The sequence below is a fragment of the Uloborus diversus genome, chromosome 1 (genome assembly GCF_026930045.1).
Source record: "Uloborus diversus isolate 005 chromosome 1, Udiv.v.3.1, whole genome shotgun sequence".
Taxonomy (NCBI): Eukaryota; Metazoa; Arthropoda; class Arachnida; order Araneae; family Uloboridae; genus Uloborus; species Uloborus diversus.
The window spans coordinates 144,246,152-144,261,371 of record NC_072731.1 but is presented as its reverse complement, the minus strand read 5'-3'; the positions used below and the strand labels follow the sequence as shown (position 1 = coordinate 144,261,371).

The following is a 15,220-nucleotide window of genomic DNA, read 5'->3' as shown; positions in this document are numbered from 1 at the left end:
TTTTTCCGCAAAAATTGCTTTTTTTGTATAAATCGTTTTTACAGTACACTAATACAAATTTCTATGATGCATTCCATAAAAAACCATTTAATGAACATATCCTCCAAATTTTTTGTTTTTACATTCATTAATTTGCAAATTAGACACAAAAAACTGGTTGTACCTTAACTTTTTGAGGCTAGTGTAGATACTTACAATGCTTAGAATCAAATGAGTTTCATGTTTTGTTAAAATGTACTGATTTTCAAAATAAATTGATCAAATTTCATGAATTGCAGTGCATAAATGTTATTTTATCCCCCCTCAGCTTAAAAGTGATCATCCTCCTGACATAAATTGCACTGATTCATTAGGAAATACTGCATTGCATTGTGCTGCATATCGAGGAAAAAAAGAAGTTGCTGTTTTATTACTGCAGAATGGTATTGATACATCGATCAAGAATTTAAGAGGTAAGTTTTTGGCACATACTGTTTGACCACAGATTGTATGTAATTTGGCCAAGTTAAGACGATTCCATTTGAATGAATCTAGCAGGGAAAACGAAAAATAGCGATGGGATTTTGATTCAAACGTTTTATTATGTCATTAGTGCCTAATTAATTTATTGCATTCTCTAAGTTGAAAAAGAGTGGAAACAAATAGTTTCTATGGAAACAGCAAAAAGAAAATACAATGTTTTCAGTTGTCAGGAAAAGTAGAATCAAAATGGTAAGCGCAAAATTATGTTGTTAATAGTATATCAATTAATTTTTCTAGTAAGAATATAGATCGAATATAGTTTAGATTGAAGCATTGATTCTGTGAACGAACTGTCATTTGCTTAAAACTGCGTCTAAATAGGCAAAAGCGCACATCTGTGATGAACAAACTACTACCCCTGCAAACTAATAGATGCGTCCACTTCCGCCTATAAATCGGATATTAACCTTTCCATATAATCGATGGTCAGACAGTACGTAGGTCAGTCAGAAAAATAGTTGCACCATTTCGTTAATATGTTTAGTCTGAGACTATTTTGGCAACACTGACAATATTTGAGATATGTACCTTTATCTTGTGACGTAGCTGCAAGGCTAATTTAATTTTTCTGACAATCAGTTGCTGCACTGCAATTTATAAGCAGTTACAGGAAGTGATTGATGAAAATGCAATGTCACGATGAGCTATCGAGAAATAGTGCAACATGTTTGAGAATGGACGTACAGATATTGACGATGCTGGGTGCAAGGGAAGACCACCAACTGCAAGGTGAGAAGTGTGGGATCACCCTCCTTATAGCCCAGACCTTTCACCTCCTGATTTTCATGTTTTTGGTCCATGAAATAAGAACTTTCAAAGCGACGATACTATTTGTATGACGAAGTGAAAGCTGCAACCCAACAATGATTATCGGACATTGGACAGGATTTCTTTGCAGAAGCCATGAAAACCTTGTACCACACCCCGACAAATTCTTAAATAAGGGAGGTGGTTACGTTGAAAAGTAGATTTTTAATGGAACTTTAGGATACCAATAAAGTTATTGTAAAATTTCTATCCTGTAGATTTCTGGAGCATTGCAACTAACTTTTAAACTGATCCTCGTATTTTTTTTTAATACAAAAGATACATTATATAAAAATGTTCCATTTTTCAAATGATTTTGATTTTTTAAATTTTTTAGAAACAGAAAAAATCTGTTTCAGTTTTTTAAAATTATTTTATTAATTAACTTTTAAAGAAGATTTAAATGGGCTTATTGTATTTTTTGTTTTAATTGTTTATTCATTTCTACCTTAACTTTAGTTATTATAGAAGTGCTAGTAGTTACTTATTTTTGGTAAATGCCAAAATTGTAAATGAATAATATTAATATTATTATTATATCTAGAAGATAATACAATTTAACTTTACATAAAATAAGGAGTTTTAGACAATTGAACAATGTTTTAATAACATTTTTATTGTTGTTGTGCAGTAATTTTTGAAGTACACAAGTGCTCTTTAATTTATTAACCTTTGTGGCCTGTTTATGGTCATACAGAACCATGAAAGAGTTTATGAATTAGAGTATCAGTTTTACAAGAACTTAATTTTGTATTTTTAATATGAACATAATTATGTAACTTGGATTGTTTCATATTTTCAGGACAACTTGCAATTGATTTATCATTGAATCTTCCTATGAAGCAAATACTTGGAGTGCAGCCTGTGAAACATTTTCAAAAGACAGCTTCAAGATTTGAAGGATTAATTTTACGGGTATTTTTTACAAATTATTGCAGGTTTTTAAAAAATTCTTGTTAAAAACTTTGCGTCATATATGAAGTTTGTTACAATGAATATAAAACTCTTGGATATGTTATATGTTTTAGGCAATGGTTGGAGTTGCACTAATTTTTCTAAAGTTCATAATTCTTTAAAAACTTTTAAAACTTCTAATGTTTTGAAATTTGTCCTAAAAATCCTAAAATTTTCATTTGTTTACACTGCATTTCTGCAGAAAAAGAGAAAGTTCCTGTTAAATGGATTTAAACTTTCTACTAAACTTTTTGCACTTGTTGTTAAATTTCCATGTTCCAGTTGAAGCCTTGTGCAGTTGTGCGTGGTAGAAAACATGTATTTTAGGAATGTTTAAGACTTTGAATAGTTTCTACTAAAACTTTCATTTCTTTTTTCATTTACATCTTAAAAGTTAAGTTTTAACTTTACTGTCTCATAAATGTGTTTTCTTGCTGTATTTCAAAAATTTACAGATTTTGTTTATTCAAAAGTATATTTTGCTTTATTGCAGTTTTCGGGGTTCCTGCCAAATGACCTTTTTGAAATTGGAACAAAATTTAATAAACTAATGGCAAAAAGAATTATTAACAACTGTTTTTTTTTTTTTTTTGAACATGGGAGAAGAAAGATGTCATTAGTATAATTATTGTGTGCTATTAGTATAGTATCTAGTACAGTGCTATTAATACTGAGCATAAGACTCTATATGTGTCAATGTTAAATTGAGTTATTTTTAGTGTTTATATATAATATTATATACATACAAAGTAATAAAAATATCAAATCTGAAGTTTAAACACGCGTAAAAGCAGCAAATAGTTATGCCAGATGAATAGCTTATAAAAGAATTTAAAATGTAAAGGAAATATGTTACAATAGCACAAAAAATTAAAGAGAGAACAAAAAATTAATTAATAAATAAGAGCATGTACTCATCAGCAGTGGAAACTCTGTCTATGGTTGTAAAACCAAAAATATTTTAAAATAAAGAGAGGAATATATAAGTACCAAATACTTGCAGAGCATCACAGCACTAGGCTACATGCACCACCTGCTACCCCCCAAAGCAGAATACTACTAAATTTGACGTACATCGCAGAACAGATGCCTAAGCTGCGTAACAATTCTACTCAAATGTGAGAGGAAAATTCACAAATTTTCTGCAAATTTCAGTGAACTTTCTGCAGAAAATCTGCAGAAACTGGGTTGCCGAAAATCTGTAGAAACTGCAGCTTTTCTGCAAAAAGCTTACAACTCAAGATAGAATTTTGCAGAAATTCTGCAGATTTCTTGAAATTAAAAGAAAATCTAAAATTCTCGCAAATTATGATAATTTAGCGGAAAGCTCACAATGTTGAATTCGATAAGTCCTTTGTAAGACATTTCCAATTGATCTTCATCCACTGCCATTTCCGCCATACACGTATGTTTTGGGAACATGCCAACATTGAAATACGTCCATCGTCTGAAATTGCGTGTCTTGTTTGAGATTTCAGTCCCTTTGCATCCAGAAAATATTTAAAATATTTAGAAAGTTTTGAAGTGTTTAATTATATGCAACTCAAACTCGACTCATTTTATTTATTATTTCAGTAATTTCTTTATTTAATAACATTATTTTAATTGCTCTTTCATGCCATGTAAAATTGACCGAAAAAATGTGGTTTGACACCTTGGTTATGATTTTTATAAAATTTTGTATCTTTGCTCTTTCTATGCATTTTAGAAAGCATATAAACTATTTTTGAAGAATCTGAATCGGTTTAAGTTTGACACCTTGTTAATTTTTTTTTTTTTTTTTTGATTTTATAGTTTTCATGATCAACGAATTTTCCAAATTCAGTGCTCTTTAACTAGTCATTTGGTTGAAAGATGTGATGTTTCTGGAACTATCTCATTTCCACAAAAATGAATAGCAAAAGTCCAGTTGAAAAAAAAAAAAACCTTATGTAAAAAACTTTGATTTTTGGCACCTAATTTGTAGAAAAGGTCGAGTTTTTCGCGTACAATGCTTGAAGTACTTGCAGAACAATTTTGGTCAAATGATTTTATGCTGCAGACCATCATAATAACAGCAATATAATCTGAGCACTAAATATTTTAAGCTTTGACGATTTGACAGGAATAAAAGGATGATTGTCCAAATTTGGTGACTATATGAAAGTCTCAAGTGTCAAACGTTTACTTTCACTTCAAACGCCACGGAAATATAAGTTTGTTGCTTGAAGCACCTGAGGCCCTGTCCCTTATCCTCTGGTGTACTATGTTGATAGTTCTGCAGTTGGGGACATGACTTTATTTTGATGCAGAAGACGTTTGCGTAGATGTACAAGGGATTTTGCTTTTTTTAACGGGAGTACCACAATGGTTAGCCAAAGGGCTCTTCAAAGTAAATTTTAATTACAGTTTTTTTAAAAAATGATTTCAAGATTGTTTTTTTTTCTTCCTACATATTTTAAGTTTTATATCCCCCCCCCCCTTTGTCAAGGTTTTCTAGGCTATTTGAATGAATAAAAATAATAAAATAAAGAATATGTTAAAATGTTGTTTAGAAATAAAAATATAATGAAATAAAAATAGAAAGGAGTGTGCTCCCAAATGATTTTACCGAATAAACACAAGCACATTATGCAACTCAACTAGATCATGGGGAATAAGCCACAACAACAACACAGTATGCAACAAATTTATAAAACAGTGGTTCTCCATAATTATTAAAATCGACTGCAAACAATAGCATTTGATCTGTTTCAGCCTTTGCTTGAAATTTTGAATGTTGACTATTAAATTTAGTCTTTAAAATTTTAGTGCAAAAGTTCTATTTGAAGTGTAATATCTTAGCTGCAAAAATGTGCCTCAATGTTGGCATTTTACTTAATATAGTTTTGTAACGATATGAACTTCTTTATGTGTACAATATTAATTAATGTGTAGTGTATTTGCTTCCGCAAATTCCAAGGAGGGGGTGGGGGCTGATACGTCTTGCATGTACTTAAGCAAGAACTTTTTTATTCCTCATAAATGTGCTTTCTTTTTGAATTAAAATGCCGTAACTCGTCCTTTAATCAATAAACAAAATATTATTTTGTTTACATCTTAAATTCTTTTATAAGCTACTAGCTTTTACCCTTGGCTTCGCTCACGTTGATGTAGTTTTTTTCAATTGATTCAAGTTAAAATATTAACACAGGGAGGGGTCAAATAGTTAGCAAAAAATGGTTTCTCTCCAGTTTCGCCGACATTTAAAACGGCCTCCCCACTTTAATATATCCAAAGATATGATGAAAACTGAAAATCAAGGGAGGGGAGGGGGGTGAATGAAATGTCGGCAAAACTGGGAAGACACCCAAAAAAATCACACAACATAAATCAGGAAAACGTTCTGGAAAATAATCAGCCAAATCCATGTATTATTTGCTTATTTTGTGCAAAAAATCTTACTTTAGAATTTAACTTGAGAAAAGCCTTGAACAGTCGGACGAAAAGCAAAAATAGTGAACAATACAACAATTGTCGCTATCGTAAGGGAGTTGAGATGATACCCTAAATACTATATTGTGTTGAGGAAAGCTTTGGAACATGGAACTAAAAAGCTCATAACTCATTTTTTATTCTACTTAGAAATTTGGAAGAGGTGCCATCTTCAGCAGAAAAAGCTTTCGATGGACATATAATGTTAATATGTGCAAGTATTTTTTCATCCTCATATTAGAGAATTTATGCGAAAATTGGGTTTTATCGCCCCCCTAGGGGGGTTTCACCCCCCATAACGGGGTGAAAACTTCCCTATGTGTTATTCTGATGCATAAACTATATTATTGTAAAGTTTCATCAAAATCCATTCAGTAGTTTTTGCGTGAAAGAGTAACAAACATCCATATATCCATACAGACAAACTTCTGCACATATAATAGTAGTAAGATACATATATATCTTTTATTAAAAGTATAATTGTTTTAATTTTTTGTGTGATTTAAAAATTTGTTTCTCTCAGAAAAGTAAATTCCTTGGCTGGAAAGAGGTATGGACTGTTTTAGACAAAGGAGTGATGTCTTTTTTTACATCAAGGTAAGCTATGAAATATTTTTTGGCATAAAATTAGTATCATGTATCCAAATATGCAATTTCTTCAATTGCTTTTTTTTCTGTTCAGAATAGTATTTTGCTTATCAAATGGTTGTGCAGTTCAAACTTAGGGCAAAACTAAAACAAGTAAAAAGGGTAACAAGCAGATCTTTATAGTATATTTTTTAATTATTTAATTTGAGTTTTGTGGAGTCAAAATATATGGTACATTAGCTTTCAGAACTGTTTTGGGACATTATGTTGAGAACTTATGAAGTAATATACTTTTCCGTTCTCCTACTTGGCAAAGGTTTTAGAACTATATCATTGGTTTCTATCTCTTTGGCCGATTATAAACTACATCCTTTCAGTATTTTATACTATCATCAGGGGTCTGGCCAGAGCAAATTTGGGTCCGTTAACGGACCTTTCACAAAATCCCGATCAACCAAAACGGACCCTTCACAAAATTCTAATAAACAAAAACACGGATCTTTCACAAATTGGTTATTATTTAATATTAATTATTTCCTGTATAAAAACGATAATGTTTGGAAACTTTTTTAAAGTTAAATTAGAGGAATCAACTTATACAAAATCAGCTAATTTTGCAAAAGAAAATAAAAATCTGCCCTCTTGTGATGCACCTGCAAGACAAAAAATTACTACGGCCAAATAAATATAATGCCTGTTGTTGGTTTCTTTGAAAGAAATTAGCAGCTGAAAGTCAGTTTGGTTTATAATTTTGCTTGTTTGTTTTATGTAGCGGTGTTGTTGTAAACTTCTTTGAAAAAGCGTCAACATTCTCTGAATAGGCTTAGTAAGCACTTTTCTCCCTACTCATGATTTAATAATCAATAATATACAGCGAAATGAACTTAGAACTGCAAAGGGTAGTAGGGGGGGATGTGTCGCTTCAGATATAGTTACCAAATTCAAACTAATCACCACTTAGGGTCAGTGTCTAGCGGTGCGATGTTTAACTGTTTATCGCCACTTAGCATCTGGCGGTGCGATGTTAAACTGTTATTTTGGGAGAAAGTTATATGGGTTTGATTTTTCGATGCTAAAAAGGATAATTAACTTAAACTCTTTTATTTACCGTTTTTTTTTTCTATAGATGTCTACATTTTGAAAAACGCAATCTTTTTACATCCGACATGAAAATCATATTTCATTCTTTTTTCAAGCTAACTTCGCTTTATTAGGATGCAAATAAATGAAAAGGGCTCTTTATTTTTGTAACAAAGCTTATTTCAGGTTTTTAAAGCGGAATTCCATTTTCTTTTATGAGTCAATAATTAAAATGCTGAATCGATCGTTTATTTTTTTTTTATTTATTTATTATTATTATTATTTTTGCTTCAAGTGTGTCCAGATATTAATGATATGTTTATCATAGGACTCTAAAATGAAATTCTAAAATAATTTTATCCAAAATATTTATTTTACAGGCTGTTTTTATACTTCTGATCCTTCACTTGCAATCTCTTTGCATCCGCTATGGGAATCTGATTTTTCGCATTTTTGATGTTCAGTACGCTTAGTTAAGAAGTAAACAAATAAAATATTTTTTTATTTTTGTAAAAATCACGGAATTTATAAGTTTTAAACGAAACTCTGTGCTCTTAAACAGTGTCTTGGGTTAAAAAATTAAATGCTGAACCCCTGACTGAATTTTTTTTCTTACAGTTTTAAACACTATACAAATAACATTTCTAGTATAATTTAACATGATGTAGAATGGTAGATAAATATTGATACTTGAGGGGTGCCCATCTCCCAGTGAGCAATGCCTCCCCCCCCCCCCCCCCAAATACTAGAAAAGCACTTAAGAATGATATTCTCAACAGAAAAGAGGGAAAACACTCAACTTTAAGTGTCAATGATGCAGTTTCCACCATCTCAAGAGTCTAAACTTTCGTTTTTGCAAAAACTTTTTTTTTTTGCAAAATTATTTGATTTTTCACAAAAGTATTTAATTTTTCACAAAAGTATTTAATTTTTCACAAAATTATTTGATTTTTCCCAAAAAACGGATCCTGTGAAAAGTCCTGGACAGACCCCTGATTATAGGAAGTATAATATTTAATAATAGTATATGAATAAATTAGGGTTATAAATACAAAACTTAAACAAGGCCTCTTTGATATCTTAGAGTTCACGGTGTTTTTGTCGTAACCATCTCTATATCTAGTTCTAATTGATATGACAGATTGAATCTATCAGAACATGTGTTAGTTTTTTGCAATTGGTACTATATACTAATATTACTGCTTTGAGTCTTTCTTTAAGGAAATAGGAGATAAAAAATAGGTTACTGGAAGTTTTATTTTTGTTTAACATTATTTTGGAGTCCAAAAACTCACAGCATGGAAAGTCCATGAAGCTTATGCATTTCAATTAAGATTGAGCATATTTTGTTGGAACCAATTTTTGTAAGGCTAAGAAGGGCATTTCTTCCAACCATACCTTTTTTATCACATTATGTTTATATTAAACTTATGTGGTTTTATTTTCTGTGTCTCATTTAAGAACTGTTTAGTGCACATTTTCTACAAATTTTGTAATTATTTTCTATGTTCATTCTATTCTAGGTAAGATTCAAAAAATAGGATGTACTTTAACATTTAGAGACTAGTGTAATATATGTTTATCATTGTTGCATTTATTCTAAAACTTTAGCAGAGTCATGTTTAGCACTAGAACTCATAATTCTTTGCCTTTTTAAAATGTCTTCTTTTCTTTCAAAATTATTTGGATGTAATGTAGTTCTATATGTGTTGAGACAAGACAAGCAAAGTGATGAAGAGCTGTAGAAAGTTGAATTTCTTCATAAAGTACTATATACTGATATTACTGCAGCTGATTACTATATACTAATATTACTGTTGCTGAATAGAGCAATTGAATGCTCAGCAATGGTCAACTTTTCATATTTATTTATTCATTAGTAAATTGATTAAATATTTTAGTTTTCTGGAAACAAATAGTTATGAAACATTTTTTCTGAATTTCCTTTTTAAACCTCTTTTTTAAGAACCAACTAAATTTTAATTAGTTAGTAGGACATTCAAATTTTTTAACATAGCTATTTTGTGTTTTTATTTCTAGTTGTCAACTATAATTGGTAAAATTGTCATTTTTGAAATGTTTTTACTGACATGATTAATTTCAGGGCGGACTCGACAACTGGTACAAGAAGAAAGGGCTATAAATATTTAGATGGTGCCCAAATTGATGTGAGTTTCATTTTGATGCATTACACATAAAGTTTGTTGTAAATTCCATCGCTCTTTAAAAAGTGATAATGAAACTAATAAGTGTTTCCTTGGTTTCTATAGATAAAGGATGCCAAAATGGAAGGATATTATTGCTTATATTATTTATCTTCCAAGATTAGTTGTTGCTTCGTTATGAAATGTGGTTAGCGTGGTGTGTGATGGTTAGCTTGTTTCAAATTAAGCCTTTTTTCATACAGAATGCAACAGCCTTTTTTTCTCTTCTTTTCTTATCCTAGAGGTCTAGTCTCTGCCCATACGTAAATAGCATACGTTAATCGTGACGTCATCGCACGAGCACATCGTATCGGACGCTAGCAACTTACGCACTCACCGTACGTACGGTAACTGCGGTAGTCTCTGCCCAAAAATACCGGAAGTTCGTTAATACTCGCTGGGATAACGAACGTACGGTAAGCATTAAACCACGCCTTTCTTCCTGTCCCTGTAAGCCAATGGAAAATTAGAATCGTTGACATGAGAACGCTCAGGAGACGAGGCTAGCCTCAGTTGTTTTGTTTTGATTCTCCTTCCGACGTCTGCTCTCAATCATAGAAAGATGGAAAAAAAATTTCTTGTTATTACTTACACCACTCGGGTACCCAAATCAGAAGAAAAGGGGCACAAAAGAAGAACCTTTTGACCTAAGAATCATAATGATCATAAAAAAAAGCATTTTTGTTGGAGTTTTTACCTTTTTTTTTTTTTTTTTTTTTTTTGGAGCATTCAGTAACAAATTCCTAAAATTTAAAATATCAACTAGCAAAGAAAACAAGGCAATGGAAGGTTCTAATTAAATTCATTTTTGATATTTCTTCATTGATCTGTCAATATGATAATGAAATTACAAAATATACCTAATGTAGCGAAATATCATTCTTTGAAACATTATTTTGAATTGTTTTGTAAATTATCAAAATAGCTTTAACACTATAATATTTTTTAAGAATTTGGCTCAAAGTACTTTTGTGTCAACTGTCAAATAAAAAACAGGCATTTCTGGCACCATGGACATATTCACCGGGGGGAGGGGGGGGGCATTTGTCAATGAGTTTGAAAGTGTATACATCTTCTTCCAAGTACATTAAAAAAGAAAAATTACTGGTGTTGAGTTAATACTGCTATCATTTTAGAATTGCATTGCTTCCAAAATCTTGGGGGGAGGGGGGGGCTAAAAGACCAGTCCCCAAACTGTCCAAATTATGGCCCCGCCCAGGAGGACACTGAACTTTAATCTTTGGGAGGAAAAAAAGTCTTCAATTATTTGCCGAATGGAATGCCACAAATATTGTCGCTGAATGAGGATAATTTTACCTAATAAAACTCCTAATTTTGCTGAAGCGGCAAAAAAATTTATCGAATAAGGAAAATTTTGGGAGGTCACAACGACTTTGCATTGGGACTTTCCTGGGCCTGCCCTCCCCTTCCATGTTGAGATGGTGACACCCTTGTCTGGCTCTGATCTATAAATTTTAGGCCCCCCTGGCAAAAAATTAGCAGAGCCCCTAACTGGCTACTGGAGTTCTAAGCCACTGAAAGCTGGGGGCCCATTTAGTATAGTGAGTCACCCCGCGCTGCAGGTAAGTAGATCTGGAGCAGGGGCTAACTGAGCCCAGGCCCAAGGAGTTTAAAAACCCATCTCTCTTTAAATATCCAATGAATGAAATTTAATTTGTATTTATTAGGCTTTACATATGCAATTACAAAAAGAAAAATAATTGCTAAAATGTTTTTTCGTGAATTTCTTTCTATTTGTAGTTTGAAAATTAAAACATCATTCAGAACAATTTGCATAACAGATTATCTAATAGTCGATAATATTAATTTCTGTGACTGCCTGTCCCTAACCGCATCTCCTCTGAACTGGAAATGTCTGCCAAGTCAATACTGGTACTGTTGAATACATCACACTCTAGGATTCCCCGTACCTACCATTTTTGTTCTAAACTGTTGGATGGGGACCTGAAGACAGCTGTTTTTTGATCCAGAGGTCAGAAGACGAGTAATCTCTGGTCTAGCACTCCCAGAGGTATTAATTCTTTGAAGGACTTTGACTGCGACATATTTAACTTGCCCCAGTCACCATTAACAAACATGGAAGATCTTTGACCGGCTGGCATCGGACCTTGGACCCTTCGGGTAAGCAGGGGTCCTCTCCCAAGAGCAAAAGCACCCCCCAAAAAATACCTCTCAATTTTCTCTCCCCCCCTTCCCTTAGAAATTCTATTGGCGCAGTCTGTACCATGACCCCTTCCAGGTGGGCACCCCTGAGTTAAGAGTCTGACACCTTACGAATCCGGCCAACACACCCCACCTTTGGATACGGGTTGTTAATCTCTGTATTTATTGCACCCTGTCTCACCCCTCTGAACCTTGAGGGGCCAGATATCCAGTACTGATTATGTCTTGAGGATATCCAAGGATGTCATGATACCTTGAAAAACGCATAAAATCTTTGAGGCGGATGGCAAACGGGTTGGCGTGCAAAGCGAGCAGGGGAGTCGGGCCCCCTAGTCTAAACTATTTATTTCTGTGTCTATCTTCTCCGGATTGGCCGTGTCTACCTGTACCACTGGATACAGGGCAAATAGGGGAAGCCATTTCCACTCTTTAACGCCCCTCTAAACCTTTAGGGGCTTCCATTCCTGAGGATATTCTGGGATGTCTCGACACCCCTAAAATCATTAATAGTCACCTGCTGCAAGTGGCTTTGAGCGCCCACAGGTGGCAACCGGGGGTTGGCGAGCCAAACGAGCAGGGGGCAGAGCCTCTAAAATTCCATTACAACTATACTGCAGTTTGTACAGAATATGTTTTAATATTCCTTTTTATAATAAAATGACAGCTTAAATAAAGAAATTTGTTTGAAATCAGCCGAAGGTATACAAATAAAGTGCATATTGAAGAAACAACAATGAACATTGATGTAAATGTGCATTTATTGGTTCCGCAACTGTGTAAAATTTTGTGATGTGTATTATGGGAATGATGATATGTATAGTGAAGAACAGGAATTCCAGATCCATCAATTGGGTGGTAAGGGAACCCTCTGAATTTTAGAAACAATCAAATTTGGCATTATTGTGTGTACGCAGTTTGTTTTCTTCCTATATATAATCTATTGCGCACAAATCTTTAGACCCCCCCCCCACCCATGGAAAATTGTGAAATAAGACCCTACTGTAGCTTAAGGGAGTCCTACGGAAGTATACATGTGTACCTGAGCTTACAGCTATTATGTGCAAAGTCTATGATGGCTGCTGAGTGATGAATTTGCTGCTTTGAATGTTCAACAAAAAGAAGCAGAAATATTGGAATGCATCAAAAGACAAGTATTTCAGGAGTCTTATACAATGTGTTGAATAGTTTAGATGCAAAGTTTGTCAAACTTTTTTTCTGACCAAAATGTTCAGATTAACCTCACAGCAATGAAACATTGCTTTCCGTCAGCAATATTACCAGCTCATTTGCTCATTCATCATTATGGGATTACCAACTAATTTACCTCATCATTCGGCAAACACAACATCATTTTTAATTCCTAGTATTCATTTATATTTACTGATGGGAGTGAAGTAAGAGATCTTGCAGCTTGGCCGTAGAAACATTGTTGTTTATTTTATTTGTACAAATTAATATTATTCGACACGCAAATGGATCATATATCAAACCTATAAATAAATAAAATTCTCAACCTGACCGTCTCAAATTTCATGAAAGTTTCAGAAGCCCTACTCTCTGACATCTTAAATGTAACAGTAAAACCCCTCCAAACGGCCACCCCATTGATGTGAACAATATTTTATTCTCCGATTTCAAAGAAAATAACATTGTTAAATCTCTTGAGTCTCTGAGAACTACTTGTGGGTCAGTACACGCCAGAAACTGAAAGTAGATAAATTTTAAATCGTGGAGCAACAAAGAAATTGCTATTACTCGCAAGCATAAAGGTTTAACATTGAACTCAAAATTTTCTTTTATTGTGTAAACAAGATTATAACTCCTACTTGGAAATTCCTAACAAATATTCAACGCAGAAAATTTCATTCTTTCAACTAGTCCCAATATTTAAACGCACATATATAAGATCTCACTGTTCAAACTGCGAAAAACACTATGTTGGTTTTTAATTAATATCTTCATTAATTCATAGGTGTTCACCAAGGGAAGGTCAGACTACGGCATTGAAAATTTTAGGAGGGTTGTTTTCAAGGGTATTTTTCTCTGTTGTATTTGGGGAAGAGGTGGACACCCCTGGGTAATTAGTGTTACAAAGATGAGACCAAGCTAAGAACACAAAGGTCAAGTCACCTTTTGAGCGTAAAAAAGAATGAACAAAAACGTTTCATCTGTTTGGGAGCTACGATTCCACAAACACACACAAATATACATGTCAAACTTATTATCTCTTTCCTAATAGAGTCGGGGTTTAAAAATCAACTTTTTTAATTTCTGAAATGATACCTTATTTAACAAAATGGAAACACTTAACTTACATAGAATTTAAGAGTGTTTCATGCCTATCTATATTTAGAATTCAAATATGTGTTGAAATTTAAGAATATAAAAGATTTGTTTAAGATCTGGAAAAAACAGATAAGGATACACATCTTTATCTTCCCTCGGACATCCGGCATAACACTAGTCAGTATTTTTTTAAGCCAATTTTTTGTAAAAATTATCCTACAATATTTGTTGCAACTGTTCTGAGCCCACTCTGAACATTAGGGATGCATTCATTATAATACATTACAAAAAAAAAAAACCCTGAATTTTTGAGACACAATGTCAAAATTTAAAATTGTGAAAAATATTTTTATCTGAAATATTTGTGTTGTTACACATCAAAGTAAGGCATATGCAGTTTTCTTTAAAATGAGCTATTATGCAACTCTGAAGCTCCCATAGAACTTGAGTTAGGTATAACATTTCAAAACACTGCCGGGAAAATAGTGTTTAAAAACTCAGACATTAGTTACTGATCAATTGTGTAAGATAGATTTTTTTTTAAAGTTTATATACATTTGAGGTGTCAGAGAGTAGTAGGATTTCGCAAAGTTTCTTGAAAATCTGAAACGATCAGCTTGAGAATTTTGTTTATTTTATTGCTTGGTTTAAAATGGAATGACCCACTTACCTGTCGGAAGATAATTAATCTGTACAAACAAAATCAACAGCAAATTTCGCAGGGCCATGGTGCAAGATCTTTTACTTCACTCTTATCAATAAATATAAATGAACGCTAAGAATTAAAAATGATGTTGTGTTTGTAGAACAGTGACGAAGAATGTACTCGCAAATTAGCTGGTAACCCTATATACAGGAGGGAAAGCAATGTTTCACTTCTGTGGCGTTAATCACTTAACTTTTGATCTATTTATAAAGTTTGACAAACCTTGCATCAAAAATATCCAACGCGTGTGATGATTCTTCAATACTTTTCTTTCGATAAGTTCCAATAGTTCAGCAAGTTTCATAAAACTCATTGCGCGGCGAATACAGCAGCCATCTTTGTTTTGACTCTTAAACGTACGTACGAAAGGTTTACGCCAGAAAAATCATGGCGTTAATTTACCGTACGTTCGCGTTTTGGCAGCTGCCTTTTGCGT

At 32.9% G+C, this 15,220-nt stretch overlaps 1 protein-coding gene across 2 annotated transcripts in view; it reads left to right on the top strand.

The window, feature by feature from the left end:
• The window catches only part of LOC129232658 (oxysterol-binding protein-related protein 2-like), a 141,793-nt gene that overhangs the window by 32,368 nt on the left and 94,205 nt on the right, over positions 1–15,220 (top strand). For both annotated transcript variants that reach the window (XM_054866793.1, XM_054866801.1), the window contains exons 3-6: positions 308–452; positions 2,132–2,244; positions 6,260–6,333; positions 9,509–9,572. In XM_054866793.1, coding sequence (XP_054722768.1) covers positions 2,167–2,244; positions 6,260–6,333; positions 9,509–9,572 — 216 coding nt within the window. In that variant the 5' untranslated portion in view covers positions 308–452; positions 2,132–2,166. The remainder of the gene's footprint in view (positions 1–307; positions 453–2,131; positions 2,245–6,259; positions 6,334–9,508; positions 9,573–15,220) is intronic.